The sequence below is a fragment of the Oryctolagus cuniculus genome, chromosome 5, assembly GCF_051225735.1.
Source record: "Oryctolagus cuniculus isolate XC-2025 breed Fujian yellow rabbit chromosome 5, ASM5122573v1, whole genome shotgun sequence".
Classification (NCBI taxonomy): Eukaryota; Metazoa; Chordata; class Mammalia; order Lagomorpha; family Leporidae; genus Oryctolagus; species Oryctolagus cuniculus.
In genome coordinates, this window is record NC_142871.1 from 119277431 (window position 1) to 119295763 (window position 18333).

At 36.6% G+C, this 18333-nt stretch overlaps 1 protein-coding gene across 2 annotated transcripts in view; it reads right to left on the bottom strand.

Moving 5' to 3' along the window:
- TFAP2D (transcription factor AP-2 delta) overlaps positions 1 to 18333 on the bottom strand; it is a 74737-nt gene that overhangs the window by 13259 nt on the left and 43145 nt on the right. For both annotated transcript variants that reach the window (XM_089333199.1, XM_008263039.5), the window contains one exon: positions 16204 to 16317. In XM_089333199.1, the coding sequence (XP_089189325.1) occupies positions 16204 to 16317 (114 nt within the window). The remainder of the gene's footprint in view (positions 1 to 16203; positions 16318 to 18333) is intronic.

The following is an 18333-nucleotide window of genomic DNA, read 5'->3' on the forward strand; positions in this document are numbered from 1 at the left end:
TGGCATCCCATATGGGCACTGGTTTGAGACCCAGCTGCTCTACTTCCGATCCAGCTCTCTGCTATGGCCTGGGAAAGTGGTAGAAGATGGCCCAAGTGCTTGGGCCCCTGCACCTGCATGGGAGACCTGGAAGAAGCTCCTGGCTCCTGGTTTTGGATAGGCACAGCTCTGTTGCAGCCATCTGGTGAGTGAATCAGCAGATGGAAGACCTCTCCTTCTCTCTTTCTCTCCTCTCTCTGTGTAATTCTGATTTTCAAATAAATAAATAAATCTTAAAAAAGAAAAGCTCCTAGAATAAAACATTAGGTAAAATCTCATTTACATTGGTCTTGGCAATGATATTTTTGGATATCACACCAGAAACACAGGAAACAAAAGCAAAAATAAAGTGGACTCCATCAAAATGAAAAGCTTGATGTACACCAAAGGAAACAATCAACAAAATGAAAAAGTAACCTACAGAATGGAAGAACATATGAGCAAACCATATATATGATATGAGATTAATATTCAAAGCACATGAAGAATTTATACAGCTCAATAACAAAACCACCACCACCCCAACAACAAATAACCTAATTTTAAGATGGGCAAATATTCTAAACAGACATTTTCCTGAAGACAACATAAAAATGGCCAACATGTTTATGAAAAGATTCTCAGCATCACTAATCATCAGAGATATACAAATTAAAACTATAATAAGATATCACCTTATACATGCTAGTGTCCTAGGCTTTCATTAAAAAGTAAGAGTTAGCAAGTGCTGATGTGTGGAGAACAGGAAACATTGCATGCTGTTGATGGAAATGTAAACTAATGTAACCATTATGGGAACACTGTGCAGATTCTTCAGAAGTTTAACACTGGAAGTACAATATAATTCAGCAAGTCCACTTCTGAGTATATATCCAAAGGAGATGAAATTAGTATCTGGAAGAAACAACTGCACCTCCATGTTCTTTGCAGCATTATTCCCAATAGCCATTATTCACAATAATTCACATTATTCACATATTCACAAGATGTAGACACAATCTAAACATTTGTAAATGGGTGAATGGATAAAGAAAATATGGTGTGTGTGTGTGTGTGTGTGTGTGTATGTAAGAGAGAGACAGAGAGAGAGATGGAGAGAGATGGAATATTATTCAGCCATTAAAAAAGAAAGAAATGCTTCCAATTGTTAGATTATGAATGAATCTTTGGAAACCATTATATTAAATTAAATAAACCAGACACAGAAAAACAAATACTTTAGGATTAACTTATATGTGAAGTCTAAAATAGTCAAACCAGAGAAGCAGAGTAGTAGTAGTAGTAGTAGTAGTAGTGCTTTCCGGGGTTAGGAGTTAGAGACATGTGGGGGATGTTGATCAAAAGGTACAAATATTCAGTTCTAAAAAAAATAAGACCTGGTTATGTAATATTCAACATAGTGATTATGGTTAATACTATATTTTTGCAAGAACTTCAAAAAGTCCATAGAAAATGGAAATTAAAATTGTTTATTTTGGTGCAAAATTTTTTGAAATACATGTAGTTTTTTCATAACTTTCTGAGAACTTTTTGAAGACCCCACATATATGCGTGTGCATGTACACACACACACACACACACACATGCTCACTAGTACCTGTGGGAGGTGATGAATATGTTAATTGACTTGATTGTGGTAATCATTTCACAATGCATAAGTACATTAAGTGATCATATTGTACATCTTAAATGTATATCATTTTTATCTGCCAATTATACCTTAATAAGTCTGGAAAAACAAACAAACAGGTCTGAGATGGGAAACTATTATCATGCACTCATCCTATCCCTGGGTGTTAGTCATCTCCAGGAGGCAGCAGTCTTGGTGGAGATACAATAATTTAGTTAACAAAAGGCTGAAATGTTCTGGTTTCTTTTGGGAGGCTCTGATATTCAGATTAGGATTTAATTTTTAAAGTTATGTTCTAGGGGCCGGTGCCGTGGCTCACTTGGTTAATCCTCTGCCTGCAGCACTGGCATCACATATAGTGCTGGTTCTAGTCCCAGCTGCTCCTCTTCCAGTCCAGCTCTCTGCTGTGGCCCGGGAAGGCAGTGGAGGATGGCCCAAATGCTTGGGCCCTGCACCCACATGGGAGACCAGGAAGAAGCACCTGGCTCCTGGCTTCAGATCAGCGCAGCGCGCCAGCTGTACCAGCCATCTAGGGGGTGAACCAACAGAAGGAAGACCTTTCTGTCTCTCTCTCTCTCACTGTCTAACTCTGCCAGCCAAATTAAAAAAAATTAAAAAAATAAAGTTATGTTCTAGGAAGGGAGGCAAGGAACAATTAGAGAGAGGTTCAATGTCTACAGAAGACAGTGCTATGTTAGCATATGAAAGATTAAATAATAAGGCACTTTGCATTCTTTTCAAAGAGTTTCATTTTTAAAACAATTGGTACATTTGGTACAATTAATGAAGTTGAGACTTTATTTTTAAATCTAGGAAACTCTGATTTCTGAATAAGTTGGTTGAAGTTTTACAAATACATGGAGTTGTTCAACTATCACCATTACTCAAAAATTTTCTCATGCCTCTTCTAAATTTATTCTCTTCCATTCTATTTCCTGGCAATCATTGCTTTCTCATTTTTGTCCCTATAGTCTTTACTTTCTCCCCAAATGTGATATAAAGTGAATCAAACTCTGTAGGCTTTTGTAACTGGTTTCTTTCACTTAGCAGAATACTTTTGAGAATAATCCATGTTGTTAAATTTAACAATAGGTTGTTTCTTTTTGTTGCTATAAATATTTCTTGAATGGATTTAATTATAATTTATCCATGTAGTAGTATATTAAAAATCTGAAGTGTTAGTATTTAAAAAGCAGAAGTGACCCCAGAAAGTGCTGCATGGATTCATTTAGGAGTAACGTAATGGAACAGTATGTCCTTTTATAAAATAGTTATGAGAGCAGTAGTGATTCAACTTATAGTGATGCAGCAATACATCTGGCAAATTCTCCCAAAATACTGTATGATCAGTTGGGGTTGGGGGAGTAACCTAAGATGACAGCAGAGTAAGGTAAAATCAGTTATTTGTATGATGACACCCAAAGTGAAGATATAAGAGTGGCTACCAGCATTAAATGATGTTTCTGGTGGAGAGCTGCAAGGCCTTCATTAACCCCTCTCTGCCTTATATGCTAACTAACAGTGTAATAGAAGGCATTGTAGATTTTTAACTTTATACCTGGCATTAAAATAGAGAAGAGAATTACCGTTTTGAATAACAGAATCAAATATCTTAATAAGAGTTATTCAACTATATTAATGGGCCAAAGTCAGTGATATGAAATTTATGGAGGGTTAAGGAAAAATGTCCTCTTGGGTAAAAATCAAATTAGTGTTGCAATATACTGAGGGAGAGATCTGTCTCAAGAGCACTACTTAGGATAATGGATTGTGGAACAAAAAAAAGGTGAAAATTTGAGGGTTGAATCACAGCTAGGCAGGTTTAGAAGCTACACCTACTATATTCTCATTCATTTTCTCTATCTTTCTCTCTAACTACATTCCAGCCCATTGATTTCATTTTCCTATTACTAATTTCACACTGAGGAGCAGAAAACTGACAACTGACTGTGAGCAATACAATTACCTGCTGAGAGAATTCAGACTGCTGTCGTTTATGGCACCTGCTGTTAGGGAAAATGTAACTTATATTTAACAGTCGTTTTCTTAATTCTATTCATGGTTTTTAAAATTCCTATTTTGCTAGATCTCCTAATTAACATTCTTTGCAACATAAACCACCTCTTCAGATTGCCTCAGTTCAGGAAGGTGGTTACTATACAAGGAACCCACAGGTGAAGCTCTTCTTTTTGGCTTTGCCTCCAAGTTTTAGAATCCCACTTCACCCCCAAGTGTTCACATTTGAGTGATTGAAAAGACACAGAGCAGAGAGATCTTTTCTGTGGGGTGGAGAGGCAGAGAGAGAGAGGGAGAGGGAGAGAGAGAGGGAGAGGGAGAGAGAAACATTTAGCTCATGCCTGTGGACTTGTATTGTTTTTGCTTTTTAATAAAGTGGTGTTCTTCTGATCAATGGTCTTGATACGAATAAGTTCTACTAATTCAGCCTTTAACTTAAAATTTTATTTATTCTTCTTTGAAAGCGAGAGGGAGAGAGAGAAGAGAGAATGAGAGATGGAGACAGATTATTCATCAACTGGTTCACTCTCCAAATGTTTGCAACAGTCAGGGCTGGACCAGGTCAAAACCAGGAGCTTGAACTTCATCCTGAGTCTCCCATGTAGATTGCAGGGATCTCAGTATTTGATGGATCATCTAATGCTTCTCAAAATGTGCATTAGCAGGAAGTAAATTGGAAGCAGAGTAGCTGAGACTTGAACCAGGAACTCCAATATGGGTTGTCACTGTCCCAAGTGGGGATTTAACCACTATGTCACGTGCCTACACAAGCTTTTTCTTTTTTTGACAGGCAGAGTTAGACAGTGAGAAAGAGAGACAGAGAGAAAGGTCTTCCTTCTGTTGGTTCACCCCCAAATGGCCACTACGGCTGGCGCGCTGCGCCGATCCAAAGCCAGGAGCCAGGTGCTTCTTCCTGGTCTCCCATGTGGGTGCAGGGCCTAAGCACTTGGGCCATTCTCCACTGCCTTTCCGGGCCACAGCAGAGAGCTGGACTGGAAGAGGAGCAACCGGGATAGAACCAGCACCCCAACCGGGACTAGAACCCAGAGTACCAGAGCCGTAGGCCGAGGATTAGCCTAGCCTACATAAGCTTATAAGTTAAAAAATTACTTATTTGAGAGACAAACAGAGAGAGCTCCCATTCACTGGTTTACTCTCGAAATTTCTGCAATGACTGGGACAGGGTCAGGCCAATGACAGGAGACTTGAGCTCAATCTGTGCCTCCCTTATGGGTGGCAGAGACCCAACTACTTGAGCCATTATCTACCACATGCTTCCTCCAAGAGTCCACATTAAAAGGAAGCTGGTGTCAGGATCTGGATCTGAGTATATAACCTTGGTACTCTGACATGGAATGTGAGCATCTTAACTGCTAGGTTAAAAGCCCACTTCCCTGGGAAATATACATCATTCCAAACTATGTTCTTCATCTGTGGGTGTTAAAAGTAGATAAATTGAATTTCACAAATCAAAGAAAAAGGTAGAACAGAAGGTGGCAGAAAGGAGACTTCTTTTTGAAAGAGAATAAATTATAATCCTCTTTTCTTTTCCCTGTAGGGCTTTGCTAACAGGCTGGTAGTAACAGTTCATCTTCTACTCAGTGTCCATTCTTATAAGCCACTTGACATTGATGATGGGCACCCACAAGGAAATTTTAATGTAATACAATGTTCACAACCTTCTCTTCTTATCTTGTAATCCCTGGTTAAGTGCACTTGTTGCTATGGTCAAAATGTTACCCATGCACATCTTTAAATCCCCAAGGCTTCACAGCTTACATAGAATGTAGTTGATATAGTATTCCAGATGGACATTGATCAGAGGCCCAAGAGCTATTTTGCTGTATTTAATCAAAGTAAATATGGTGTGCATTTCACTAGCTTTGTTGTATGCTAGAGAAGTTTAATAAAGCAGTTTTCACATTTTTCTAACTGTCCTTTAGAAATGCTTTATCTTCACTTTAATTGACATGAAACAACTAATTTAAATTATACAACTAAAGCAATTTTCTAAAACATAGCCTAAGGCAAGTACCTATGAAATCTTCCTTAAATTCTTTCTATATTGGTAAGAGTTGTGCCTGGTATCCATCACCTTTCCACCTACTAACTTAGTATGTCATGAAAAGAAATTGAAAATCTCTAGTATTTGCAACTGAAGACTGGGCGCCTCAATTGTGTCTGCCAGGCTCATAGAACGACAAATGCCACTCTGGCCTCAGAATCAGCCCTTAAGGCATTCTGATCTGGCTAAAAAGCTCATGAGACTATTTCAGGCATGGACACTGTGCCAAGACACTGTGGCAAAATAAATGACCTAAATGATAGAAAGATCTCTGTGAGTGAGATCCCAGTGGAAAGAACAGGCCATCAAAGAGGGAGGTACCTTTCTCTGAAGGGAGGAGAGAACTTCTACTTTGACTATGGCCTTGTCTAAATAATGTCAGAGTTTGTGGATTCAAGAGGCTTCCATAGCCTTGGCAGCTCATGACAAGAGCCTCGGGTTGATCACTGATGTCATAAATAAGAGTGTCAATTGTTAAATCAACAACAGAAGTCACTGTGCACTTGCCCCCCATGTAGGACCTCTGTCCTAAATGTATTGTACTATGAGAATTAATGGCAAAACTAGTACTCAAACAGTATTTATATTTTGTGTTTCTGTGTGGGTGCAACCTGTTAAAATCTTTACTTAGTATAGAGTTGATCTTATCAACTCTCTCTCTATATATATAAAGATAATTAAAAATGAATCTTGATGAAGAATGGGATGGGAGAGGGAGTAGGAGATGGGATGATTTGGGGTGGAAGGGTAGGTATGGGGGGAAGAACCGCTATAATCCAAGAGTTGTACTTGTGAAATATATATTTATTAAATAAATGCTTTCTATAAAAATAAATAAGATAAAAAATTAAAAAAAAAATTGTGGCTGCCATACATGGATGATTTTTTTCAGCTTTGTTTTCAAGTACAAAGAACTGGAAGTAATAGATGCTATTATGCTGCAATCTGAAGACTGCAAATCCCAAAAAAATAGCCTTTCATCATCATTTAGGTAACAAGACTAAAGGTTAATTTCATTTCATAAAATTTCAACTTTCTACCTGGCAAATGTTCAATTAACTCCTCATTTCCTCTATTGCTTTCCACGTGCATGTGAAGATTGAATTACAGTATGGAATGTTATTCCTAGTATTTTGTCAGATTGTAATATTCCCATGGTTGTTTGCTTTCATAAATCTTTCTTTCTAGAATTGCATACAGATGCCACTATAGTTCTGTTTTTTGTCTCCCAGGAAATTTGAAGTAGCAAAACTTAAAGGGAAAATAGGCCTCCATTTCCTTCTTTTCTGGATTATTCGGCTCCTGCAGGTGTAGGTGCTAACATATCTGGAGGCATAAACTGTGCCCAACTGCAGTATTAGGTGGTCACAGGGGAAAGTGCCTTCTTCCGTTCATGAGAACAGCTATGAGGGAAGGAATCTGGAAAACAGACTCTGGGGAACACCAGTAAAGGCAGCAAGTCTTGTCAGTTAAATTGTATTTCCTTTCAGAGCTCTGGGGACAAGGCACTTCATCACCTTGAAGCAGCACTGCCTTTAAATATGGACCGGTGTGGGGGGATTTTCCTCCTGGGGAATGTAGTTGGGGCTTATCCTCCTAAAACTTAATGGCACTGATTCTTTGTAGCCCAAGTTACTGAGGAAAGAGAAAGGATATGATGTATCTTATTTTCTACATAGATTATCTTATTTCATGGTCCTAAGTGCTTTTAAGAAAGTTTAATTTGAGTGCATAAATAAAGTATCTCATTCTCTGGTGGCAGGGAACCATTGAAATCTATTCATTAGCAAGGCCTTGACAATTTTCACAAATATTTCATGTTTTTTTTTTCAACTGGTGACACTCAACACTTGATATATTTAAAAAATAACCCATGGGCTTATTTAAAAACTACCAAAAAATATTTACTGATACTTGAATGGTGAGGACTATTTTTTTTTCAAGGCTATCCTAATAGGTACAGGAACAACTGTAATCAGATTTTGCAATTGTGTAAGGTAATTGGGCTTAACTCCAAATGTGAGGGGGCTTCAAAAGTTTGTGGAAAAAAAGAAATTAGTAATAATTTGAAATTTCCGGGAATTATTTGAAGCCCCCTTATACAAGTTGGCAAGAAGAATAAAAAATAGCTATCCTTGAAGTAAAACTTTCAATAGTTACAAACAGACCAAAAATTAAAACAGATACAGTTTCATTTTCTCAGCAGAGAAGAGCAAACATGATTTTTAAATTAATCTACATTAATTTATTTACATTAACAACATTAAATAGGACATTAAATAATTAAATCAATTTCCAGTATTTATTTTACTTCCCAAGTTGCATAACACCAAAGTAAAAGCTTCTGTAAATACAGATTATTCTTTCCTACTTAACTACTGGATAAAACATGACTACTCACCAGTTTTTTTCTTTGTTCTTGGATGTGATATTAACTTTTGAAGTTTAGGTTAAAGCTTTGAAATTTAATTTCAACTTTAGAAGGGGGACTGTTTGGGAAATATAAGATATTTTCCTTTCGTAATTCAGGCCTAATATTTACAATATTCTTAAATAAACTACTCCTAGAAATCATTTCTGCTAGGCAGAAAACACTGAAAGAAGCATAGTAATTTTTTTTCCTAAATGCTAAGCCTAAATGTATAATTTATTTCTTGTTTTCTTTTTAAAAATTTTAAAAAAATATTTTAAAAAGTATTTATTTGAAAGGCAGAGTTATAGAGAGAGGGAGAGACAGAGAAAAAGGTCTTCCCTCCATTGGTTCACTCCCCAAATGGTTGAAATGGTTAGAATTGGGCCCATCCGATGACAGAAACCAGAAGCTTCTTATAGGTCTCCCTCATGGGTGCAGGGGTCCTCTTGGGCCGTCTTCCACTGCTTTCCCAAGCTCATTAGCAGGGAGCTGGATCAGAAGTGAAGTAGCTGGGACTTGAATTGGTGCCCATATGGGATGCTGGCATTGCAGGCATTGGCTTTACCCATTATGTAAATATGCCTTTTTATTTTCTTTTTCAGATTAGAAATTTAGTTGATTAGGCATTGGCTTTACCCATTATGTAAATATGCCTTTTTATTTTCTTTTTTAGATTAGAAATTTAGTTGATCTGCCAGCGTCCCATGTGGGCACCAGTTCAAGTTCTGGCTGTTCCACTCCCAATCCAACTTTCTGCTGATGTGCCTGGGGAGGCAGCAGAGGATGGCCCAAGTGTTTGGCCCCTTGTCACCCATATGGGTGACCCAGATGGAGTTCCCGGCTCCTGGCTTTGTCCTGGCACAGTCCTGACTATTGACTATTGACTATTGTGGCCATTTGAGGAGTGGACTAGCAGGTAGAAAGTCTCTCTGTTTTTTTTTATCTCTTTCACCCTATCTTTCAAATAAACAAATAAATAAATATTTTTTAAAAAATTTAGTTGAGATTCATTTCTCTTTGGACACTAAAGAATTAGTTCATGCAATTAATAAAATCACTCACTACTGATTATCTTCCTAGCAACTTTCCCAAACTAAGATTGTAAAAAAAGAAAAAGGAAAAGAAAAAAATACAACAAAAATAAGAATGTGCACATATCTTAAGCTCCTCGGATAAGACAAGCATGCTCATGTTTAAATACAGAAAAACATCCTCTCTCATCACACTGTAAAGAACATAGCACTCAGAAAGTTCTAGAGTTGACTGGAATGCCTGTCCCAAGTGACACACTAAAGGAAATGGGCATGAATGACCCAGGAAACAAACTCAGGGAGATCTGAAAGCTGCCACTAGAATTGGGAGGAAAAGAGGATTAAAATGACTTCTTAAGGCCCCAGAGAAGTGAGATGTTATGGAGACAGTGTTGCCTTAATAGAAGGAAGACATTTCTAATACAGTTGTTAGAGAGAAGAGCAGTGAATCATTGGAAGTTTTCAAGCCTGGTATGGGTGACAATGTGACAGGGATGTTGGGGAGATGTAAATATTAAAGTCAAGAAATATAAGGGGCCTTCTAACACCGAGAATCAGTGAAGAAAATATAATCACTAGCAAACACACAGATATCTATGCCCTACATTTCTAATTTCCAAAGGGTTATAGACCAGAAGGGGGATCTATTAAAAAGATGAGATTAGAATTATGGTTTATCAAAAGGTCTGTGGAATATGGCATTAAAGGATAAGTTTATTTTGGAGGAAAAAAATCTATGCATAACTTTTTCATAATACATATTTCCATGAACTGTTTGAAGACCTCTAGTATACTTTTTAAACTCAAACAGGAGAATTAAGGACACTGATCATTTCACTTTCCCAGGCTGTGGCTCCACTAAATAACCACGGTGTTAGAAATACATCAGTGGAGAATACATACATGTAAGATCCAACTGAGAAGTTACTCTAATCTATATTTATTACATACACATTTCCATACATACTATGTGATAAGTACTATGGCTAGAAAGATGAAACTTGATTGCCAGATAATTAACTGAAATTCTGCTTACTCTTCTATTGCAATAGTACAGGTAATGACTAATTCTATTATGTAATCATTTCCTACTTTGGAAGTTCCTCAAGACTGGGACAATCCTTCAGTCACCTTTTCAAGACCTGCCTTTATCACAGTGAAATACAAGAAACAAAATTTTAGTCTCCCAAGATGGGAAATAAAGAAATATTGATTTTTCTGATAGGCTCTCCTCTCTGCACTGAGCATTGCAGATAGTCTAACTTTTCCTTATTTACATTGTCAAATTGGCTTTTTTTGCTTCAGATTCAAGGAGATCATAAGAACATTTGAACCAAAGCAAGAGAAAAATTAAGATTTCTTGAAATTTTTAAGAGGAAAATTTATAATGTTTCATCTATCTGGGGCTCTGGATTTCTATTTGATTTGAGTCTATTTTGTCCATGAATTCTCTGCCCTCTGGGTCCAATTGCAAATTGTGAGGCTGTAGGGTCTCTGCAAATTTCAATCAAAACTCTTCCTCCTTCTGGGGAGGGCTGTGGTATCTTCTGTGTTCTCTACAAAATCACTATTGAAGGAACGTGGCAAATTATAAATAATTAAGGAACCTGCATCTTGTCCTTTTGGAGAAAAGCGGCTTTCCAGACTGTGAATGCTAAGAAGGATCACTATCACACACCTAGTCTCCCAGAGCATACCCATTGGTCAATTGCCACAAAAAGCTAGAATTAATTGTGCCTTAAGAGGCCAGATGCCTCCCTATCTTTATTTGAACATACTCAATCTGCTCAAAGTAAGCCACCATTCTCATAGCACCAAATGCATCACCCTGTAAGGTAAGAGTTTGAATGGCATTGGGAAGGAGATTTTGACTGAGTAAAACAATGACACCAGATGATGTTCCTACTTAGAGCATCCCTAATGCCAGTCCAACCCTGTTCCTTCTTCACTTCTTTCCAAGCAGCATGCAACAAAAACAGTGGAAAACCAACTCTGCTGATTGCCTGATTTCAAAGTAGAGTATGATGTGCATTCTTTGTTTTCTACTTAACTTTCATTTATTTGTGTTTATTTTAAAGGCAGAGAAAGAGAGATCTTTCATCTGTTGGTTCACTCCCAAACGCCAAGGCAGGGCTGGGCCAGACTGAAACTAGGAACCGGGAACTCCAAATGGGTCTTCTATGGGGATGTCAAGGACTTAATTACTTCAGCCATCACTTGCTATTTCCCAGAATTTTGTTATCAGGAAACTGGATCAGAAGTGGAGGAGCCAGGTCTCGTTCCAGGCACTCCAATATGGGATGGTGGCATCTCAATTGGTGAACTAACTACTGTGCCAAATACCTGCCCCTGATATGATTTCTTTTTCATCTTTCTCTTGTTAGTTTTTCTATTAAAATTGAAGTGATCACTGTAAAGAGAAAAGCATAACAGACATATTCTATGCTAAACTTTTTAAACAGATATTTGCAGAACCATAGACTCTTTTTAATATGATAGTGTATGAACAAGACAAAACAACATAATTCTCAGTGCCACATTAAAAATGAATTAGAATTGTTTTTCTTTCAGAGTAAAAATATCTGTTTAGGAATATCCTAGGATAATGGCTCATAACCTGCTCATTTGAATTAACTCCAGTGTTTTAAAAATAACATAGAGAAGTTCTAGAGTCCTCCTATAGACCTACTGAATCAGTTCTTTAACGTACTTTTATTCTTGAGATTTTGAAAAAGCTTCAAAAGTGACTGTGCTATGAAGCTACATTTAAGGACTGCAATTGTAAAATATACTCTTTGCAAAGTCAGGTAACAAACCAGTCTTCACTTAGACTTTGATATATTGCATTTGTCAACAACAGGAAACAAAAGTAAAAATTTAAAAATTGGACTACATTAAAATTGAAAACTGTCAAAGACAAATCAACAGAGCAAAAAGGCAACATACAAAAAGGGACAAAGTACTTGCAAATCATATGTCCAATGAAGAGTTAATATCCAGAACTCCCACAACCCAACACTAAAAAATAAATGACCCAATTAAAAATGAGCAAAGTATTTGAATAGACATTTCTCTAAAATGATATGGAAAAGACATTCAACATCACTAATACTTACAGAAATGCAAATCAAAAGCACAATGAAATATCACCTCACATGTATTTTGGATGGATACTATTTCAAAAAGTAAATAACAAAGGTTGGTGATGATGTGGAAAAATGAGCACGTTTGTGCAACTACTGATGGGAATGTGAAAAGGTGCATCTATTATGGAAAACAGAATGACAGGTCTTCAATGAAATTAAAAAATAGAATTACTATGTAATCCAGCAATTCCATTTCCGGGTATATATCTAAAAGAATTGAATCAATATCTCAAAGACACATTGGCACTGCCATGTTAATGGTAGCATTATCCACAATTTCTAAAAGGTGGAGGCAATCCAAGTGTCCACAGATGGATAAATTGACAAACAAATTATGGCATATATAATTCAATGAAATATTATATAGCCTTAAAGATTAAGGGAATTCTGATAACACTATAACATGAATTAAACTCAAGGACATTATGTTGCATAAAATTAGCCAGTTCCAAAAAAGACAAATATTTATGATTCCATTACATGACATATCTAGAGTAGCTAAATTCATAGAAACAGAAGTACACTAGCAATTGCCAGGGGCCACAGGAAAAGAGAACTGGGGAGTAGTCAAATGCGTACTGAGTTTCAGTTCTGCATAATGAAAAAGTCCCAGAGTTGGTTGTAAAACAATGTGAACATACTTGGTACTGCTGAGTTGAATACTTAGAAATGGTTAAGATGGTAAATTCTACTGTTTGTTTTTAAAAATCACAATGAAATAACAGGTGGAGTTTAAGAAATTTTCTATAAAGTGAATTTTGGCCAAGTTATTTCCATCATTCTACTACCTTCCATTATCAAATCAGAAGATTTCATTTAAATATATAACCTGGAATGCTGTTAAGAAAAATAAATGAATAAAAATTCTGACAAATATTTAAATGGGAAATCATGACTTTCATTCAATGTACAAATATTAAACCAAAATTTTATAGATGCTACTATTCAAAGGAAATATATTCTGAAGTGTTAGAGCACTTTATGGTTCTAAAAAGGAATCTTACAAATCCATGAAATTTTGTGAGCTTGATGCTCCAAATATAGTATCCTTATACTTTTTCACTGGGGATGAGGAAGGTCATTTACTGTAAGTTTAGCTATTTGATGAGTGACACCAGCTTATACCATATTCTGCTTGGGGTTGTAATAAGAGCACGTAAAACCAGAAAAGGAAATGTTCATCTTGAGCTTAGACGTTAAAGTTTTCTCTAAAGTGTTCTATGGCATTCAGTTAGCAGTCAACTAATGAATCACAAATGTCACCTATTTATTTCATTCAGTAACTGACATTTAATTTATACATCAATGCTCTGTTTTACTTTGAGCTTAATAAAAGCAGACATCTCACTGTTGAAGGATTTGCCACCCATAACAAAATTATCTAATACTTGTGACATAAAGTCACAATTCTCTGTACTTTAATAAAGTGAAAATATTTGTTTGAAAGGAAGAGAGAGAGACAGAGACAGAGACTGAGAGAATGAGAATATCTTCCATCTGCTGGTTCATGCTCCAAATGTCTACAACAGCTGGGTCTGGGCCAGACTAAAGTCAGGAGCTAGGAACTCAATCCAAGTCACCCACGTGGATGGCAGGGATTCAGAGTACTTGAGCATCACGTGTTGCCTCCAAAGTTGCACATTAGCAGAAATCCAGAATCAGAAACCAAGCTGGAACTTGAACCCAGGCACTCTGATATGCAATGTTGGTGTTCCAACTGCTTCACCAAACATCTGCCTATCTAAACTCTAGAAAAAAATGTTTAATTTAACAGACTTCTTTGAATCCAGAAAAATAAAAATTAACTTCTGAGTTGAACTTCTGTAAAAATAATAAATCCTTTTAGTTTTTGCACAAACAAAGATACAATATAAGAGACATTTGTATCTTTCAAGATTGGGTTGGCAGTAGAGGTAAACAATGTGTTGTTTATTGAATGTTTCCTTTATATTCTTTATCACATTTTAGCTCATGACTATCATATATTACAGGGGTCTTTATATCACTTAAAGCTGGGAATATAAAGGTTTGGATAAGTTATCCCAAGCAGCTCAGTTCACATATGTAAGGACCTGTATTTGAAAATTATTCTATTGACTTCAAAATCTGCTGTTTACTTCTGGACATTATATTATAAATTCTATTACACTTGCCTTCACTAAATCAATTGAATGGCAAGAGAAAAGTTCTGTGAAATAAATCCTCCATTTGGTATATTTTTGGAAGGAGACTTGTTACATATGGAAAATAAAATATTCTATTCAAATATCTCTGATGGGGGCTGTCGTGGTGATGCAGTGAGTTCAGCAGATGTGGACATTCCATATGAGTGCTGGTTGCCCCACTTCTGATCCAGCACTCTGCTACTGTGCCTAGGAAAGCAGTCAATCATGGCCCAAGTACTTGGGCCCTTCCCACCACTTGTGAGACCTGGATAGAGTTCCAAGCTACTGGCTTCAGCCTGGCCAAGCCCAACCACAACTATTGCAGTCATTTGGCCGAGTGAACCAGTGGATGGAAGATCTCTCTCTGTGTCTCCCCTTCTCTCTCTCTCTTTCAAATAAATAAATAAATAAATATTTTTTTAAAACCTCTTAGGTTACACACCAAATTCCAATGTATTAAAAAAAAACATTATTGTGCATAATATGATCTTAAATTGTAAAAAGATTATATTTTAACCAAATGATAATAACTAGAGAAGATAAAATATTTTTATACTAGAAAATATCAGGTTGGTATTAGAATTCCAGACTTAAACTTGAAGATATCTGAATAGTTACTATTTTTTTTCACCTTGCATCTTTGGTACAAATTAATCACAAAAATTGCTTTCAAAAATCTCAGAAGATGAAATTTAAAATGTCTTAGTAATATATTTTTGGCTTTTGAATGGTCTAATACACATTTGCACTTTTAACTGGGTAGAAGTTATTAACATACTCCTGGAAAATCAGCCAATGGTATCTCAATAGCTTCTATCATTTCATCAGTCCATTCAACTATTTGCATTACTAAGATAAAGAACTAATCATTAGACTTCTGAATTTGAATCCAAAGCTTCTAAGTATTATTTGAAATAATAGTGTTTATTTTCTGATAGGTCTGCAAATATACTAAATTTGTTGACCTAAGGTGCTTCATACATTGTTATTTTCCTCTATTTGGTATTACATATTTGGGATTTCAAAGAATTCAGTCATCAATGCTATGGTCTGCATGTTCCATATGTTGAACCTAATCCCCAAAGCAATACTATTAAGAGGCTGAGACTTTATGAGCTAATTAGGTCGTGAAGGATGGGACTGGTACCCTTATAATGGTTAGTGGTACATTGAGTCTATGACTATAGAGTAGACTGAAATTATGTTTTTGCAAAAATGAAAGAAAAACAAAGAAATAAAAGAAAGGGAAATTGAGGGAGGGAAAGAGGGAGAGAGGAAATATGGTTATCTTTTTAGAATTGTACCTATGAAATACATTAACTCTGTTCTCTTTATATTAATAATAAATTTATAAAAGAAAATAAAAGGGTTCTGAAGGAGCCTGTATGTCCAGTCTCTCATGCAAGGGAGAAGCAAGGTGCCATCTCTGAAGCAGAAAGCATGCCTCAGCAGACACCTAATCCGCTGGTACCTTGATCTTGGACCTCCTCCAGGATGGTGAGCAATAACTTTCTGTTGTGTATGAAGTATGCAGTATAAACCATTTTGTTATAGCAATCCAAACAGGCTACAGTTACCTATGGATATGAAAGTGCTATCTTTAAATGGAACAGTGATAGGATATAAGAAGGTCTGAGTTAGTAAATATGGTATAGCAGTTCAAAAGAGAGGCTGAGCTAATTGGAAAAGGAGTCTTACCTGAAATGTGTTAAATGTCTCTGGATGTCAAGGTCTAGAATTGGAGTGGGTCTGGAGGATCCCAGTGGTGATCTATCTTGGCTCAAGAGGTCTTGGAATTCTTTACAAATTTGTCTAAAATAAAAGATCCAAAAATTGAAATTGAACTCTTTAAATAGGGCTTTCATTTCCTCCCATGATATTTTACCAAAGGCTTGTTTTCTATTTCACAGGAGCACTATGGACTAGACACAATTTCATAAAGCAACCTCTGAAGTTCCATCCATAGCATGCAGTTAGGGTTCACAGTGATGACTTTGCTATCAAGGATCTTAGGAGCATGATAAAATATTTCAAATGAATGAAAGTCCATGGATACTGACAAAACCATGTTCTTTTAAAAAGATAAACAGTCATAGATTAAACCTCAGGGTAATGGAAAATCCATATGAAATGATTATAATTAATAATTGCTTCTTTAGAAATCAAATGGAATTTTGCAGGGCATATCTGTAAATAAGCTTAATTAAAGTATGGGCTTACTTCAGGGCCATGATTTCTATTTATCAATATTGCATTATAATTCAGAATCTTCTGGACTAATTTTGCATTTTAATATTTGAAGCAGAGAATCATTTATGTAGAATTTAGTGCATTAGCCTCACAAAAAGGGTTATGTTTTGTGTAACCTGATTTCTTTTACAAAGTTCCCCCTAGGGCAGTTTTCTGCTGCCTTAATGCACTAAGTGGTTATGATTTCTGGCCATTGGTATCACTTTAATTATAGCATTACCATGCATGTTGGGTAATAGAAAAACGCTTCTGATGCAGAGTCAAAATGGCACAAGTCAAAAGAAGCAGTATAGGGTAAATGGTTTTTTAGGAACAAAAACCACTAAATTCATATAGTAACTGAAGAGTAAAGAAAGGGCTGCCAAGGAATTCCCTCAAAGCATCAATCATCTGAAGTGAAGCTGCTCTATACTCAAGACATAACAGGTTGGTGATTAAGTTTTTTGTCTGCCTTTACAACAGGCAATTACAAAACGTATCAATGTAGCCCTAACTATGATTATATATGTAGCCAAAGAAAAACACAAAAGGGTGACATTAGCCCAAGTAAATAAGGGCCCAGCCAAAATTCTGCTCCAAAGCACTTGTGACATTAACAAATGAATATTGAAATTCTACAAAATATCTTGAATTGGGGCCAGAACTGTGATGTAGGGGGTTAAACTGCTACCTGCAGCCCTAGCATCTCATATGGGTGCCAGTTCAAGTCCTGGCTGCTCCACTTCCCATCTAGCTCCTTGCTAATGTTCCTGGGAAAGCAGCAGAAGGTAGCCCAAGTGCTTGGGCCCCTGTATCCCACGTGAGAGACCCAGAAGATGCTCCTGGCCCCTGGCTTCTGCCTGGCCCAGCCCTAGGTTGTTACAGCCACTTGGGGGAGTGAACCAGTTGATGGAAGAGGTCTCTCTCTCAGTGTCTCCCCTTCTCTCTGCCTTTCAAATAAATGCATAAAACAATAGAAAACAAAAAATCTTGGACTACAAATAATTTGTCATTGAGCTGAAATCAGTGGAGGGGTGAACATTTAGCCTTGCAGTCAAGACACTGGTTAAGGTGCCCACGTGCCACATTAGAGTGCCCTTACCTCCTGACTCCAGCTCCACCCAATGTGGACCCTGGGAAGCAGCAGTGATGGTTCAAGTGACTGAGTCCCTGTCATGCACATGGGAGAACCAGGCTGTGTTCCCAGCTTTTGGCTTCACCCCCATTCCAGTCCCAGGCATTGTGGGTATTTGGATAGTGAACCAGAGTATGATCATTTTTGCTTTCTACCTTTATCTCTGTCTCTCAAGTCAATTAAATCAGAGGAGACTTACAAGTATAATTAGTTGTCTAAAATTTATTGAAATCTACCAAAGGTCATTTGTGATCTTCTTTTATTGACAATGACCCTCTGGTTTATTGCCAATATTCAAATATTGTATCATTTCATAGAATTTGCTTCATTCATTTTTACACAACACCAATGAAAGTAAAAAAAATCAGGGTGGAGCAAAGAGAGAAGAAAAACAAATTCTTTATATACTTAAATAAAAAAAGTTTCTTCTAAATCCCTCTTTTACTGTTTTTTTTTTGTTTGTT